General features: G+C 40.5%; 1 protein-coding gene across 2 annotated transcripts in view; it reads right to left on the bottom strand.

Moving 5' to 3' along the window:
* Window positions 1-35: 35 nt before the first annotated feature.
* Window positions 36-17,665, bottom strand: part of dis3l (DIS3 like exosome 3'-5' exoribonuclease) — a 63,758-nt gene continuing 46,128 nt past the window's right edge. For both annotated transcript variants that reach the window (XM_063066239.1, XM_063066240.1), the window contains 7 exons: window positions 16,309-16,401; window positions 15,453-15,986; window positions 12,860-13,014; window positions 6,920-7,098; window positions 5,651-5,796; window positions 2,873-3,047; window positions 36-1,086 (listed from right to left, as the gene is read on the bottom strand). In XM_063066239.1, the coding sequence (XP_062922309.1) occupies window positions 784-1,086; window positions 2,873-3,047; window positions 5,651-5,796; window positions 6,920-7,098; window positions 12,860-13,014; window positions 15,453-15,986; window positions 16,309-16,401 (1,585 nt within the window). In that variant the 3' untranslated portion in view covers window positions 36-783. The remainder of the gene's footprint in view (window positions 1,087-2,872; window positions 3,048-5,650; window positions 5,797-6,919; window positions 7,099-12,859; window positions 13,015-15,452; window positions 15,987-16,308; window positions 16,402-17,665) is intronic.

Genomic DNA, 17,665 nt, shown 5'->3' on the forward strand with positions numbered 1-17,665 from the left:
AGACTATAAGATTTGACATTGATATCAACTGAGATGTTTGTTTTGCAAGAGGATGGTTATGTGCCACTGATGTAAGTGAAGAAGTTAATGCAGGGTTTGTTTTGATTGTATAGTATTACACTTGAGAGATTCTGAACCTCGATTCATAACACCACCGTCACTATATTGGAAAGGGAGTTTGGAAATCTAATCCTGGCAGTGTTCTCACCACAGAGTTACCAGTCACTGAAGCTAATGTCCCATTATAAACCACAAACCAAGGGAAGAGGATGAGAAATCCCAGTAGTGAACTTACATGAAGTCTTTCTTTCTGTTAGCAGATCTACTTGAATAAGTTTAACCGTGAAATAAAAAAAATATGCTTTTAGGACCTTTTACAGAACATGATTCAAACTTTAATGTGTGCTGTGTATACAAGTTTTTAAAAAAACACCAAACTAGTTGTAAGTACTAAAGACAAAAGGGGTACTTAGTATATGAGTTTATTTTTTTTTCTAATCCTAGTAGGGAGACTAGAAATGAATGGTAAACTTTGTGTCAAATACATTGAATAAAACTTGGAGTTATATACATCTTGTTCAGAACAAATCTCTACATCTCTTGCATTGCATTCAGGAACCACATCAAATAAGTTGGTTGAAGTAGCTGGAACCTGCCACTTACTTCCAGTATAACCATAAGCTTAAAAACTAGATCTTTGCTCTTCTCATTTTTAAAAATCTATTTCTATTAGTGGTTTTCATTAAGAAATTTAAAATGAGCCCCAAGACTCAACTAGGGCACTTATTCAACACTAAGATCTAAAAGAGCCATTTCCTTGATTTCTTCCAACAATGAGTAGAGGCTGTTTCCCTGGGTTTGACAATATTCCCTCTCTTCATCCCTGATCAGTATACTTCTTGCATGCTCTTGGGCAAGCTGAGCCTCTTCTGCACATCTGATTACATCCCGAACCAAGTCTGTCTTTGTTGTGTCAGAGGTTTCGGGCACGGGTTCTGCGCTGGACAGTTTACAAGGTTGGTTACTGATAATGTCCAGTTTGATGCTGTCAGGATGTGAACGGGATGAAAATTCAGAGATTCTTACCTGTGTGAGCGCAAAGGTTTACAAAAATTAAACAGTTTATAAACCAGAAAGTCCTTCTTATCAAAAGGCTAGGGTGTTACATTAAATTCTTCAATGAGGTTACAGCAAAAATGATGAGAAAATGGGCACATAAACAGAGCATCTAAATGTTCAAACACAAGTAAGATCCCTTCAATAAGAAATAAAGATGAGCCATGTTAGACCTGTGAGCTACAGTATGTTTAATATTGATTGTATAAAAATACTATGTTGGAGGATCTCAGCAGGTCAGGCGGCATCTATGGAGGGGATTAAATTTGGCATTTTGGGCCGAGACCCATTATCAGGACTGGAAAGGAAGGAGCAGAAGCCAGCATAAGATAGTGGGGGAAGGGGAAGGAGTAGAAGCTGGGAGGTGATAGATGAAACCAAGGCTAAAGAATCAGCACTCACTGGAAAGTGAGCTTGGAGTTAGAAGCACAGTATTCATGGCTGGATTTGTCAGGGGAATGAATTGAGGGAGAGAACAAATAAGAACCTTGAAAGGCCGCAGTTTGTAAATTGTAAGGAATAAGAATATCAGGCCATTCAGTCCTTCAAACCTGCCCAGCACTTCATTAGACCACAGCTTATCCAACTTCCACTTTCCCATAACCCTTGATTCCCAAACTGATCAAAAATTTCATTTAAGACTCTGAATTTGAAAATTTGGTGAAACTTATGAGAGGCAGAAAGGGTAGATAGAATCTTTTTCAGATTTAATTGTTAATAAAATTTTCATTGAACGCTGGAGCACAAGTGACCCAGCACTCAAACCAAGGGGAATCACTTTTACAACTTGAACTTTTGCTCAGTAAAACATTTTCTGGAATGCAATCTATTCATAAACCAAAGGACACCTGTCTTTATTCTAAATTATTTTAATAGTCATGACATTGATTTTCCTCTTTTCATTAGCTTGATAATTGTTGCTTTAAGCATATGACCAAGTTTTAAGCTTAAAGACTAGACTTTTCTTAAATCAAAAAACTGCAAATGCTGTAAATCTCAAGGAAAAAATGCAAAATGCTGTAAACATTGAGCATCTGTGAGTAGGGAAATATTTAATGTTTCAGGTTGAGGAGCCTTGGAACTGGAAAGAAAAGAGTTTATTTTGCTGAGGGTAGGGAGGAATGGATAGAGTAAAGGGAATCTCTGATGGGAGTGATGCTTGGGTTGCCCAATTTAGCAGTGTCTATCTCACAATTTAATTAGGAATTTAAAAGAGAAAACAAAAAAAGCATATTAAACTGAAACACAGGTCAGAGCTGTCGCTGAATCCAGCGGATCAGGCATCGTAATGTTAACTCCACACACAATGGATGCCTTTGCAGAATTGCCCAGAGCAATATGCACAAAATGCTGGAGGAACTCAGAAAGTCAGGCAGAATAAAGAGCTGACATTTAGGGTGAGATACTTCATCAGGAGGAATCTCTTGTGTTTATCAGCAGATTTCCAATTCTTACACAAACTGAGAAAGCAAATTAGCTGAAGTTGAATTTCAAGTCTTGGAGGTTGTTAGTTGTTAAGATGGAAGATGACTTATGAGGTGTTGTACCCCAGCCAATGCTGGATTTTGTTGGAACTGTACAGAAGGGCATAGACAGATGGAAAACTAACATGATAGGCAATTGAAAACGTTGTAGAGTGATTTACAAAGTAGTCAGTCTAGCTGGGTGTTGTGTTTTTAAATTTGCTGTTTCATATGTTTAACATTTATTTTTACTTTTGGAACTTCCAAACCGAATATATAATTTGTCTACTTACTGTGATGTGCTCAAAGAGAGAGAAAGTAATAGATCTCCCATCAGCTGTAGTGGAGATAATTTTGTCTCTAAGACGTCTGAGGGAGCCAGGTTTCCATTCACATGATCCATCTGGCTGTGCTGCAATCACATGTCCCTCTTTCTTCTTTAGGTATGCTGGTGCTTTTATCCCATACCTAGTTTATCAAGAGCTCAATGTTATTTTTCTATTAATTTACTTACATCAGTATATTTAGTCTAAATTCAAATCTACAAAAAAAAAAGATACAAAATAATGTGCTAAAGGGAAATAATCAAATTACTGCCAGCTTGCAAATGATTTGTTAAAAAAAACTCTTGGAGAGTGCCAGATCTCTGTGCATCATAGTCCTGATGAGTTCACAGAAGAAAAACTCATATTACTCTTGCCCATTAGCTAAATTACCAACACTGAATCAACCTCCCACTGAAGGTCATCCAATTCCAGATTCCAAGTAAAGCTCTTAGTTTCACCACTATCAGGAAACACTTCACCCATTTAAATAAACTTAGCTCCACGAAAATGACTTGAATGTCATACAGCGTGGGAGGAGAATGAGAGGAGATTTGATAGAGATATGAGGGGTATAGATAGGGTAAGTGTAAGCAGGCTTTTCCCACTGAGGCTGGGTGAGACTAGAACTAGAGATCTTGTCATGGGTTAAGAGTGAAAGACGAAATAATTAAGAGGAACCTGAGGGGAAACGGAGAGAGTGGAACAAGCTGCCAACAGACGTGGTGGATGCAGGTTCGACTTTAACATTTAAGTGTGGATAAGGACGCAGATGGGAGGATTATGGAGGGTCAATGGAACTAGGCAGAATAACAGTAAAGCACTGATTAGGCTGAAGGACTGTTGCTGTGCAGTAGTGCCTTCTAACCGTATGAAAGACTAAGTGCACTGGTTCAGAAACATCTCAGCAAAGGCAACAAGAGATCCTCCAGATAACCTTTGAAATGCCGAGGGATCTTCTCTACCCACCCGAGAAAGCACGTGAGGCTTTGATACAATATCTCCTCTGACACTGTTGCGATACAGTGTTGATATTGTGCCGCCCTAGATGCCTTTTGCTTACCTCTATGATAGAACTTGAACCTACAAATCTTTTAATTTGGGCAAATGCTTAATTCAGATTCACTTATTTATTTATCACATGTAGATTGAAACATAGTGAAATGTAATGTTTGCTATGACAACCAACACACTCCAAAGATGTGCAGGGGAGAAGGGCAGCCCACGTGTTGTCACACATTCCAGTGCCATGTTCAGCAGAACATAAGCAACAAAACAATGGTAAAATGAGTCTTTACTCACCACACACACACACAGTCCTCTAACCCCAGGACAGGCTGTCTCTGGGCCTCTGGACTCACAGATACAGGCTTTCAACTTCTCCAATGGACTCAGACCCAGGGCTACAGCTATCAGGCCTCAACTTCTGGACTTCTGATTGAATTTTGCTACAGAATACCCTGTTCCCTGTCCTCCCCCAACCCCAACTCTCCTCCCCTTGCTACACTGCGTTTTGCTCTTGTTAACATGGGGCAATCAAATCTTAGTCTAGGTGCTGGAATTGTGAGTTAAAATGTGCAACTGTAGAAAAAGATTCCGTCAACATTACAGGTGGATAATCCAAGGGTGTAATTCAAGCTTCTTTGAATCAAAGTGTAGTTTCAGCTTAGTTGCAGAATTTAACCGACATGGATGTTTGTCTTATTACTTTTGTTTTCATGAACTGATAGACACAGAGTATAGCTAAGTACTAAGTACTTTCAAAACAAAACCAAGAAACTGGTTGCTCATTTACTTATAAAACAGAGACAAAGCTAAATAACATCAAGTTATTGTAAAATACAATGAACGTAGAACAGTACAGCTCAGTACAGGCCCTTTGGCCCACGATGTTGTACTGACCTTTTAACCTACTCTAATATCAATCGAACCCTTCCCTCCCACATAGCCCTTAATTTTTCTTTCAACCATGTACCTATCTTAAGTGAGTCTCTTAAATGTCCCTAATTTATCTGTTAGGGTGTTCCATGCACCCACCACTCTGTGTTTTAAAAAAAAACCTACCTTTGACATTCCCCCTATACTTTGCTCCAATCACCTTAAAATTATGTCCCCTTGTATTTGCCAAATCCACCCTGGGAAAAAGTCTCTGGCTATCTACTCTATCTATGCCTCTTATCATCTTGTACATCTCTATCATTCCAGTAAATATCTGCACCCTCTCTAAAGCTTCCACATCGTTCCTATAATGAGATGACCAGAATTGAACACAATACTCCAAATGTGAAAGATACTAAATAAAGCCTTGCATGCCCCTTTCAGCAATACTTCTTGGAATCCAACATAATCTCGTATTTCCTAAATATGAAACTGGGTAAAGAAACTAATATGAGGCTTAGAGACGGAAACAGAAAATGCTGGAAGTTCTGAGCAGGTCGAAGAATGAGAAGCAGCCAATATTTGTACAGAAGTGCCGGTGATCTGACACGTTGACTGTCTATCCATCCTTATACTGCCAGGTTTGCTCAGGTTGCATTAACCTTGCATTTCCTGTTTTTGTTCTGGATTTCCAGCATCTGCAATTTGTACTGATTTTCACAGGCTTACAAAAATTGTTGTGCACAATCTAAGTTTGTCTATGCACTCTTAGCAATTTATAGGCAAATATTTGAGAAATATTAGTTCAGGAAAGGTAAGAATTACTTTACTATATCAATTGTTAAGTTAGAAAAATATTCAGGCACTTACTTTGGCACAAATATCAGCACACCATTTGCACGTATTGAATATATGATACCATCTGCTATGCAACGTTCATCACAAGTGGGATCTTTATCCTTAAAGTACATGCACTGAAATAACTCAACAGATTGTTTCTGCACATGCTGAGCAGCCTAAGAAATAATGGGAAGAGAATCAATTTAATTAGGCGGCAGCATGGAATTCTACAGGCAGAACTTGCACAAGACATTGATTTTTCAGACTTTGTGAACTGCCTCTAAAGCCAAATCATCACTGACAGACTCACAGTAGAGAATGCTTTTCACACAAAGTACTGTCAGTCCATAAAAAGAGGTAGTCCGGTTTCACTTACAGTTTAATTAAAAACACCACGATTTGGCATAGTAATTTCAAAAGCAACATAACAGAAAATACCATGTACCAGAGAAGAGTCAGAGTGATAACCCAGGTGGTTTTACATGGTTAACCACAGGCAGTTTTTTTCCAGCAAGGGTAATGCATTTGTGATGCTCAAACTGACACATTTCAAACAACCTATTTCCATGTGTAAGCCACATTCTCCTCCATTCCTCCTTATTTAAAAACTAAGCAAGCAATCTGCTGTCAGGTCTTGAACAGATGGCTGGGAAGAGAGAGGTGCAGATATAGTCCTTTTTACAATCTTCCTTTAAGTAACAGTTTTCTGCTCAGTCCCTTCCCTGGAAGATCTAGTGAGTATAAGAACTTTCTGGGCAATGCAACAACATCAACCATACTGCTGTACATATAATAGGTGAAGAGGTGATGTATTGAATGGGAAATATATTGAAGATGTATAATTTCTCTAGCAAAGCTTGATATCTACATTTACTACTGAAACGTGTGTTCTGCTCTTCCAAATAAGATGGAAGATATTTTAATAAAACTGTTCTCAGATTACATTAATTTTGTTAGGGCGTAACTTCCACTCTTGCTCATAGTAAGTTTTCTCTCATGGTGATACCTTGATTTCCTTCCGCAGCTAACTCTGATAATCTCTGCGAGTCTGTTGGGAAAGATGAAGGCCCATTGCCTGCAAATCCACGAATCTGTTGGAGGCTGAAGATACCCTGTTCTGGGGTTAGAGGACTGTGTATACATGTGGGTGAGGGGGTGGGAGAGAGGAATAGGGCTTGTCTCGCTGATGTTGCTTTGTCACCTGGTAAGACATTCTCCTTCCAAAGTGTGAGTGTACTGATACTTGCACAATAACTTGATTTAAGTGTGAAAAGCTTACCCAATTATTTCTCTACTCACCCTATTCTTGTTGTTGATATGGTGACATAATTCATTCAAATACTTCTGGCTGAACAGTGGATCTTCAGGCTCCAATTTCTTATCCTTCATTAAAGCTGCCAGCAACAGTCTGTGCACCACTAAGTCTGCATACCTCCTGATTGGCGAAGTAAAATGTGTATACTTGTCCAGAGCAAGGCCTGTGATTTAAAGAGAAAAACACAGTAACAAGCTCTAGGTGTCTGTTGGGATTCATAAATAATCTGATCTCAGAATTTTGCCAACTCTTGCATAATGGAGACTACCACTGCACCTAATAAAGTGGCCACTGAGTGTAATTATGTCTGCTTCTGCTGTTCTGTTGCTGTAGCCCACCCACTGCAAGGTGTGACATGCTGTGCATTCAGAGATACTCTTCTGCACGCCACTGTTGTAGCGAGTGGTTATATGAGTTACTGTCACCATCCTGTCAGCTTGAACCAGTCTGACCATTCCCTCCTAGCAGGATGAACAGATCTGCCTCTCACTGGATGGATTTTTGTTTCTCGCACCATTCTCTGTAAACTCTAGATTGTTGTGTGTGAAAATCCCAGGAGATCAGCAGTTTCTGAGATACTCAAACCACCCAGTCTGGCACCAATTCCATGGCCAAAGTCAATCAGATCAAATTTCTTCCCCATTCTTGTATTTGGTCTGAACACCAACTGAATCTCACAACATAAGGGATTCTGCAGATGCTGGAAATCTGGTCCAGCACACACAAAATGCTGAAGGAACTCAGCAGGTCAGGCAACATGGAAAAGAATAACCAGTTGACATTTCAGGCCAAGACCCTTCAGCAGGACTGGAAAGAAACAGGAAGAAGCCAGAATGATACAACTGAACATCATGTCATGTCCACATGCTTTTCTGTAATGAGTTGCTGCCACATGGTTGGGTGATTTTGCATTAGCGAGCAGGTATACAGCTGTATCTAATAAAGTGACCACTTAAAGTACCTCAGCAAATCTGGGAAGTAAAAAGGTCTGGAAACACATTTTGCCCTTATTTGGCAACAATGAAAATGAAATCATAATGGGGGAAAAAGTCATAGGAATAACCAGCTTATTAGATCTTACTTTCACAAAACCATAATCTAAATGTGCATTAGCTGCAGAACCGAGTATCCCCACAGGAAATATTGTTTTACATTAACAAGCTTTCCCGTACTCCACTTGAACAAGCAATGCAGCAAAGATGTTAAGATCTAATAGAGACTCAAAGAGTGAAATGAGTCAAAGGTCACTTTTCAACTTCTAGGCAAAAGTTCAGATCCTGTCATGGCTGAAAGTTAGTCTGTTGGGTAAGGTCCCTTCACAAAATAAATTCAGGGATAAGCCCATTCCCTGCTTCCATGCAGTTTATATACAAATGCTGCCTACAATTTGGGGCTTTTTAAGGCACTGGTGAGGCCTCACCTTGAGTACTGTGAACAGTTTTGGACTCCATATCTAAGAAAGGATGTACTGAAATTAGAGAGGATCCAGAGGAGGTTCATGAGAATGCTTCCAGGAATTAAAGAGTTAACATATGACCAAGAGATATAGGAGCAGAATTAGGCCAGCTGGCCCACTGAGCTTGGTCCGCTGTTCTGTCATGTCTGATCCGTTTTTCCCCTACTCAGCCCCGCTCCCTGACCTTCTCCCCGTAGCCTTTGATGCCGTGTCCAATCAAGAACCTATCAAGTTCTGCCTTAAATACACCCAATGATCTGGCCACCACAGCTGCCCGTGGTAACAAATTCACCACCCTCTGGCTAAAGAAATTTCTCCACACCTCTGTTTTAAATGGATGTTCCTCTAACCCAAGAGTTTGCCTCTTGTTCTAGACTCACCCATCATGGGAAACACGCTTTCCACATCTACTGTGTCTCGGCCTTCCAACTTTTGAAAGGTTTCAATGGGATCCCCCTCATCCTTCTAAATTCCAGCGAGTATAGGCCCAGAGCCATCAAACGTTCCTCGTATGATAACCCTTTCATTCCTGGAATCATCCTTGTGAACCTCCTCTGAACTCTCTCCAATGCCAGCACATCTTTTCTTAGGTAAGGGGCCCAAAACTGTTCACAATATAAGGTGAGGTCTCACCAGTGCCTTATAAAGCCTCAGCATCACATCCCTGCGCTTATATTCTAGACCTCTTGAAGTGAATGCTAACATTACATTTGCCTTCTTCACCACCGACTCAACCTGCAAGTTAACCTTTAGGGTGTTCTGCACCAATATTCCTAAGTCCCTTTATATCTCAGATTTTTGGATTTTCTTCATTTAGAAAATAGTCTGCTAATTTATTTCTTCTACCAAAGTGCATGACCACACATTTTCCAACATTGTATTTCATTTGCCACCCTCTTGCTCATTCTCCTAATCTGTCTAAGTCCTTCTGCAGCCATCCTGTTTCCTTAATACTATCTGCCCCTCTACCAATCTTTGTATCATCTGCAAACGTGGCAAGTTATTTTCCTGTAATACAATGGGATTTTTATATACTTGAAAAAGCTTTTTTTTAAATCCACTTTGATACTGTTCGCTAGCTTGCTTTCATATTTCATCGTTTCCCTAATGATTCATTTAGTTGCTTTCTGTAGGTTATTAAAAGCTTCCCAATCCTCTATGTTCCTGCTAATTTTTGCTTTGTTGTATGCCCTCTCTTTTGCTTTTACATTAGCTTTGACTTCCCTTGTCAGCCACGGTTTTACTATTTTGCCATTTGAGTATTTCTTTGTTTTTGGAATATATCCATCCTGCACACTCCTCATTTTTCCCAGAAACTCAAGCCTTTGCCACTCCATGTCATCACTGCCAGCATCTCCTTCCAATTTACTTTGGCCAACTCCTCTCTCATACCACTGTAAATTTCCTTTATTCCATTGTTAAGACTTTACTTTCTCCCTATCAAATTCCAAGTTGAACTCAATCATGTCATGATCACTGCCTCTTAAGAGTTCCTTTACCTCAAGCTGCAAAATGCCTCCGGTTCATTACATAACAGCCAATCCAGTATAGCTGATTCCCTAGTAGGCTCAACGACAAACTGCTCTAACAAGCCACGTAGTAGGCATTCATCAAATTCATTCTCTTGGGATCCATTACCAACATGATTTTCCTTATCCACCCACATGTTAAAATCTCCCATGACTATCATAACACTGCTCTTTTGATATGCCTTTTCTATTTCCTGGAGAAGTATTTGATGGCTCTGGGCCTGTACTCGCTGGAGTTTAGAAGAATGAGGGGGAATGTCACTGAAATCTATTGAATATTGAAAGGCTGAGATAGAGTGAATGTGGAGATGATTCTACAGTGGTAGAATCTAGGACCAGAGGGCACAAACCCAAATACAAGGATGTCCCTTTAGAACAGAGATGAGAGGGAACTTCTTTAGACAGAGTGTGGTGAATCTACAGAACTTATTACCACAGACAGCTGTGGATGCCAGGTAATTGGGTATAGTTAAAGCAGAGGTTGATATGTTCTTGATTAGTCAGGGTGTCAAAGGCTGTGGGTAAAAGGCAGGAGAATGAGACTGTGGGGGACAATAAATCAGCCACGATGGAATGGCGAGGCAAGTTCAACAGACCAAATAACCTAATTCTGTTCATTGGTTTTATAGTCGAATCTGCCACAACTAGCAACTGGTGCAGAGCCTGAAGAACATCAAATTAATTCAAGAAATCCATTCTGTTGGCTCCTGATGCTTTGACAATAACATATCTGTGTGTTATTGTTCTTATTTTAATGTGTTTGATGTCCAGAGGATTTCATTCTGCTATTGCCTCATCAAATAAACCTGGAATCGCCAAACACCGTTGTACAGTTCAAAACTATAGTCCATCTAAAAGCCAGGAATGTGTCTGCAAAGTACTTGGCCTTAAAAAATGAGAAAATAGTAACCACACTGAATGAAGAGCCAATAAGTACATAAAGGGAATGTAAAGACAGCAGATTTGAAGATGTTGAAATTAACATAAATCCAGTATATGACATGGAAGCCATTGTCCTTCCCTGCAGTTTCAGTGAAATCTAAAACTGACATAAAAAGGTATTTCCCTCAATAAGCAGGGAAGGGTGTAGTTGATATAAAAGTGGAAAACTCCTAGATTTTAAAACAATAGACTTGTGTGTGTATACACACATAGAAGCGATTCTGCAGATGGCTGGAAATCTAGAGCAACACACACAAAATACCGGAAGCACTCTTGATGAAGGGTATCAGCCCGAAATATCGACTGTCCACTTCCCTTTATTAATGCTTCCAGCAATTGTACGTGTGTTGCTCTCTATATATATCTCCCTTCATAAGCTCGGGATTTTTATAAAGTTCTTCGCAGTCAATAAGAACATCCACTGTTGCAATGTACTAAACATACGGATTTTTTATTGGAAAATAATTTTGCTCCTGTGTTATTTTGTGAAAGCACTAGATGTCAACTAGGGACAATCTATAGGCACTGCTGAGCTAATGCCTCACCCAAGTGTCCGTTCTTTATGATTAAGACTTATGACACATATCACTGCTTATTTCAATGTACATGTGACAAATAAAGCCAACCTTTTTGCTATCTAATGGATTGTTAGGTTAATATTACTGTGTATGCCAGTAAGAACATGGTGAACATTACCAACCATACAAAGAGAACATTAGCCAGATTTGGTTTATGGTTACCTTTGCCCTATGGAGAGAGAAAATAAATCAGCCATGATGGAATGACGGAGCAGATGCGATGGGCTGAATGGTCTAATTCTGCTCCTATGTCTTATGGTCTACCTAGACACTAACTTGAACTTATTATTAATTGTTCAAGTGTCAAGTTTTAACTGTTTAAGTATTTTGGTATGTCTTACTATTTTACAACCCTGTAATATGCTGTAAATTAATCAAATTAAAAACTCTATTAAAGGATAGTAATTTAGGAACTTCATTTTTCAAGACAGCTGTTTAAATAGGAGATTTATTTCTATTCGTCGTGTATTGATAGTAAATATACAAACTATTCTATTTATGAAATCATGATTCTGACCAGTTAGCATGCAAAACCTGTTAGACAACTTGCCAAGCATCTGCAATGCAGTGTAAGGCACAGGCATTGACTAACGTAGTCTGATCACTGCAGAACACTGAGACCTAACAGAACAAGTGCAGCATTGGATGTGTGGGTGTCCTGTGAGAAAAAAAATCTTAATTCACTGCCAATGCATTTCTCAACTGCTGAAACAGACCTTTCACAAGGAAGAAATATTCTGAAAATAAATTTGAAAAGATATTTTAAGGGTATTGTTTTAAGGATATAAAATTAACCAATTATAAGGAAGATTAGCATGTGTTCACTGATATGGGAATATTGGAAAAGAAATATTTGGGAGGCATCAGCACAATTTCCTCCCACAGAAAAAGTCTCTGGCTATCCACTCAACCTATGCCTCCTATCATTTTGTACACCTCTATCAAGTCATTTCTTATCCTCCTCGACTCCAAAGAGAAAAACCCTAGCTCATTCAACCCATCCTCATAAGACACGCTCTCTAATCCAAACAGCATCCTGCTGGGTCTCCTCTGCACCCTCTTAAAAGCTTCCACATCCTTCCTATAATAAGGTGGCCAAAACCCAGTATTCCAAGTGTTGTCTAACCAGATTTTAGAGAGCTACAACATTACCTCACAGCTCTTGAATTCATTCCCTTAACTAACTCTAGACCAACATATGCCTTCCTGACAACCCTATCACCTTGCGCTGTAACCTTGAGGGATCAATCGACGCGGACCCCAAGTTCCCTCTGTTTCTCTGCAATGCTAAGAATCCTACAATTTACCTTGTATTCTGCTATCAAATTTGACTTTGCAAAGTCAATCACTTTTATTTATATTGACTTATCCACTCCATAACCTTACAAAATAAGTAGTGAAAACTTGTATGTAATTTACCGTAATGATAAAAGAGATCTTCGGAACAGGAGCCTGTGGAAAAATAGAGAGCATTGGACATCGCCTGTGTGGCCATAGATCGCAGGAGTTTATTCACCAGAGGGTCATCTGGATCTTCAGCCACGTCCAGTGAATCTGCCAGAGCCTTGTTGGAGCTAAAAACAGTCAACATACATTTTTAATATCAGAATATGTAATTCTATTAAAACATCTGTGGATGCATAGAGGAGTAAGAAAGATAGAGATCAGAAAAAGTCCTACTCCAATTTAACTCTTTACTGATTGCCAGTCCTGTGGTTTATTCCTCTCCCCCTCAACAACATTTGTGAATATAAATTTAAAGTTTGTTGTCATCCGGTTATTAATGGGGAAACCTTATAGACAAGAGCATCATTCAGGATTTTGTCAGCAATAACATTTCTGTAAAATATGCCCAGGATTTTCTGCTTCCCAAACACAACTAAAGATCAATGACTAAATCAGTTTTGTTGTAGTTCAGGATGAATTGTCATTCAACCATATATAGATGTATACAGTTAAACAAAACATCGTTCCTGCAGGGTCAAGGTGCAAACACAGTGCACACAGTCACTTACACCATATATAGTTACAATAGAACATACAGTTACAAAAATAATATTGGCACAGTGGCAAGGCCTGAAGATTGAATGGTGTATGGGATATTGTCCTGGAGCCACATTTCTGCAAGAACACACTTGCAGCAATTCCTCATCTTGCTTATTAATTAATTTTTTTTTAGAATACAGCTGCTGCAGGCAAGGCTAGGAATTATTGTTAACCTTCATTGCCCTCAGAGAGATGGTGAGCTAGGTTGCTGAATGTTGCAGTCCCTCTAGTGAAGGTATTCTCAGTGCTATTGAATAGAGCAATTCAGGGTTCAAACCCAGTGACAATGATGTAACAGTGGATATTTCCTGATCAGAATGGTGTTCAAATATAAGGACAACCTGCAGGAACTGCTGTTCTCTTTTGCCCTTCTTGGTAGTACACAGTTTGGGAAATAATGTCAGTGAATGTGAGTCAGTGCAGTGCACTTTACAGGTGGCACAACTGGAATGAACTGGATGACACGGACATACAAGGTGGGTGGATGCACAGAAACATACACCATAGTGACTCAAGCACGACCTTAGCTCAAATGCAAGACTTCTTTGCAAAATCATTCTAATTGTAGTGTGACCTATTTAGATCAGATTTATTTGCCATCTGTATATTCAAATCATACAGTGAAAAAGGTTATTAACAATGTGCTGGGGACAGCCCGCAGGTATCGCCATGCTTCCAGCACCAACATAACATGCCCTCAACTTACTAACCTTAACCCATACGTCTTTGGAATGTGGGGGGAAACCCACACAGATATGGGGAGAATGTACAAACTCCTTACAGGTTACAACAGGAATCAAACTCTAATCAGTGTTCCCTGGCGCTGTACAGCAATTGCGTTTACTGCTAAGCTACTCCATCGTCAAGGATCCCCACCATCCATGCTACACTCTCTTCTCATTCTTGCCATCAGGAAGGAGGTACAGGAGTCTTAGGTCCCACACCAGCAGGTTCAAGGTGCCCACAACTATATTTACTTATTTATTTTGTATTTCCATCTTCAGTTTTTCATTGATTCCATTGTACTTCTTTATATCTACTGTGAATGCCCGCAAGAAAATAGTCTCTGGGTAACATATGGTGACATGTTTTCATTTTAATAACACTTTTATTTACAGCGTGGGATAGGCCCTTCTGGCCCTTCGAGCCACGCCGCCCAGCGATCCCCCGATTTGTTCAGAGCCTAATGACCGGAGAATTAACAATAACCTGCCAACCATGGATGGTGAATGGTGGGAGCAAACTGGAACACCTGGAGGGAATCACGCTCGGGGAGAATGCACAAACTCCTTACAGACATCTGTAATATAAAGTGCTGTGCTAACCATTCTGCTACCGTGCACCTGGACTTTGAATTGTGCCACCTCCAAGGTCACTATAACAGAAAGTTCAAACATTAACCAATACCGTATTCATGGAAATGTTATCCCCAATAAAAATGTAGCCCATTATCTCATTCTCTCCAACGTGTATTTGTTCATTTATAAATGTAGGCGATTGGCACCTTTCAAACAAAAATATTCAGCTGCAGCATCTTTAATAAGTTACCTACACAAATGTGGCACATACTTCATCAGGAATTAAACACAAACTTTAATTAGTGCTAGACAACGTTAAGTGGCTTCCGAAACACAGGACAAAAGGACAGCGTCTTAAGGTCTCAGGTGAAGAACCTGTGACAATGCATGATTCACCTTGAGTGTGTGTTCAGTCCTCGGGTGGAGGTCACCACTGTACGTACTAATTGAACCGATGTTAATAGAATACCAATTACTTAAAGGTGCAGACTGTTTTTATTCTTAAAAACGAACAGAACAGATGGAGGAGGAGAAATTAAAAACTAACTATTTAATGGGTTAAGCATTGTCTCAGATCATGAGTGCTTCATCTAGACAAAAAAACCAAGAGCTTTATCCATCACTGTTAATGAAAATATGCAAACAAGTATTTCTTATCCGCACATTACCGTGTATCTATTTTGAATCCCTTTGCCTTTGCACATTCGACCAGTACAGTGAATGACTCCTGTCGTGGTGGAGGATGGCGACGTAGCAGGGCTTGGAGAGGGAAGCTCTCAGTAATTTTCTTTGCTACCCAGTGATTTGCCAGAATCATGCACTCCGCTACAGTCTCATGCACCTCCAGGGGCTGCTTTGGCACCAGGTCCCTGATATTCTTCTCTTCATCCAACTGCACTCGTAACTCAACTCCCTCAAGCTCCAGGCCACCTTCAAGAGAACGCTTTGCCCGCATACGACGAGCTATCTCAGTCAGTTTCTCTATTGCCCATATCAACTCATTCAACTTCTGATATTTTTCTTTCTCCTCAAGCCCTTTGAGCTCGGGGATATCATCCACAACACTGAGATCTCCGTCCAACAAGGCTTGAGCAGCTTCATAGAACATCTTGTAAGTTGACTTTATTATGGTTCGTCCAAACCACACTTTAAGGACTTCGTAATTGTTTTTGTCTAATTCCCATAACACACTTACTGCATACCTTAAAGATACAATGAACATGGAAAATTAATTTTCATTTTGAAAGATCAATTAAAACTACATAACATAATATATTTATTTATTATTTAATCATTAACCTTTCCCTTTTACTCAAGTTCTCAAATACCGGCAACATCCTTGTAAATTTTCTCTTACTCTTTCAATTTTATCAATACATTTCCTATAGGTAAGTGATTAGAATTGCACACAATACTCCAAACTTGGTCTCTCCAAAATTTTATAAAGGTTCAACATAACATCCCAACTCCTGTACTCAATATGTGTACATCGTTCCCTCGGCACCGGATACAGCTGCGACATACCTGTCAGCACCCCCAAGTAACGAACATAATTCAGCACTTAGGATGGCAGGTAACATGTCATAGCGTCGATCTGCTAGGTAACAACTTGTTGCCCTGTAAAAAAAAGTTTGTATCAATATTAAGCATACAGTCAAAAATTATAATAGCATTGCTGGAAAAAATACATTATATTTACCCAGCCCAACATTGGGATCTAACAACAGATGCCAATTAGACTTCCACTATGATATTCAGTGAATTCCATCAGATTTCCGAACGGTCCACAAACCCAAGTACACTACACCACTATCTCGCTCTCTTTTCGCACCACTTATTTATTTTTTAAAGTTCCTTACTGTACCTTTATTTTTTTTTATGCATTGCACTGTACCACTGCCACAAAACAACAAATTTCATGACACACACAGCATGTTGGAGGAACTCAGCAGGTCAGGTAGCATCGATAGAGAAGAATAAACAGGTGACACCCTTCATCAGGACTGGAAAGGAAGGGAGCAGAAGCCAAAATAAGACACTGGGGGTAGGGGGAGGAATACAAGCTGACAGGTGATAGGTGAGATCAGTGAGGGGGAAGGTGGGTGGATGGAGGGGGAGGGGGATGAACTGAGAAGCTGACAGGTGATAGGTGACACCAGTGAGAGGGAAGGTGGGTGGGTGGATGGGGGGGGGGAGAATGAACTGAGAAGCTGACAGGTGATAGGTGAGACCAGTGAGGGGGAAGGTGGGAGCTGAGAAGCTGACAGGTGATAGGTGAGATCAGTGAGGGGGAAGGTGGGTGGATGGAGGGGGAGGGGGATGAACTGAGAATGTGGCAGGTGATAGATGAGACCAGTGAGGGGGAAGGTGGGTGGATGGGGGGGGAGGGGGATGAACTGAGAAGCTGACAGGTGATAGATGAGACCAGTGAGGGGGAAGGTGGGTGGATGGGGGGGGGGGAGGGGGATGAACTGAGAATGTGGCAGGTGATAGATGAGACCAGTGAGAGGGAAGGTGGGTGGATGGGGGGGGTGGAGAATGAACTGAGAATGTGACAGGTGATAGATGAGACCAGTGAGGGGGAAGGTGGGTGGATGGGGGCGGGGAGGGGGATGAACTGAGAATGTGGCAGGTGATAGATGAGACCAGTGAGAGGGAAGGTGGGTGGGTGGATGGGGGGGGAGAATGAACTGAGAAGCTGACAGGTGATAGGTGAGACCAGTGAGGGGGAAGGTGGGAGCTGAGAAGCTGACAGGTGATAGATGAGACCAGTGAGGGGGAAGGTGGGTGGATGGAGGGGGAGGGGGAGGGGGATGAACTGAGAATGTGGCAGGTGATAGATGAGACCAGTGAGGGGGAAGGTGGGTGGATGGAGGGGGAG

Source organism: Mobula hypostoma, chromosome 13 (assembly GCF_963921235.1).
Source record: "Mobula hypostoma chromosome 13, sMobHyp1.1, whole genome shotgun sequence".
Classification (NCBI taxonomy): Eukaryota; Metazoa; Chordata; class Chondrichthyes; order Myliobatiformes; family Myliobatidae; genus Mobula; species Mobula hypostoma.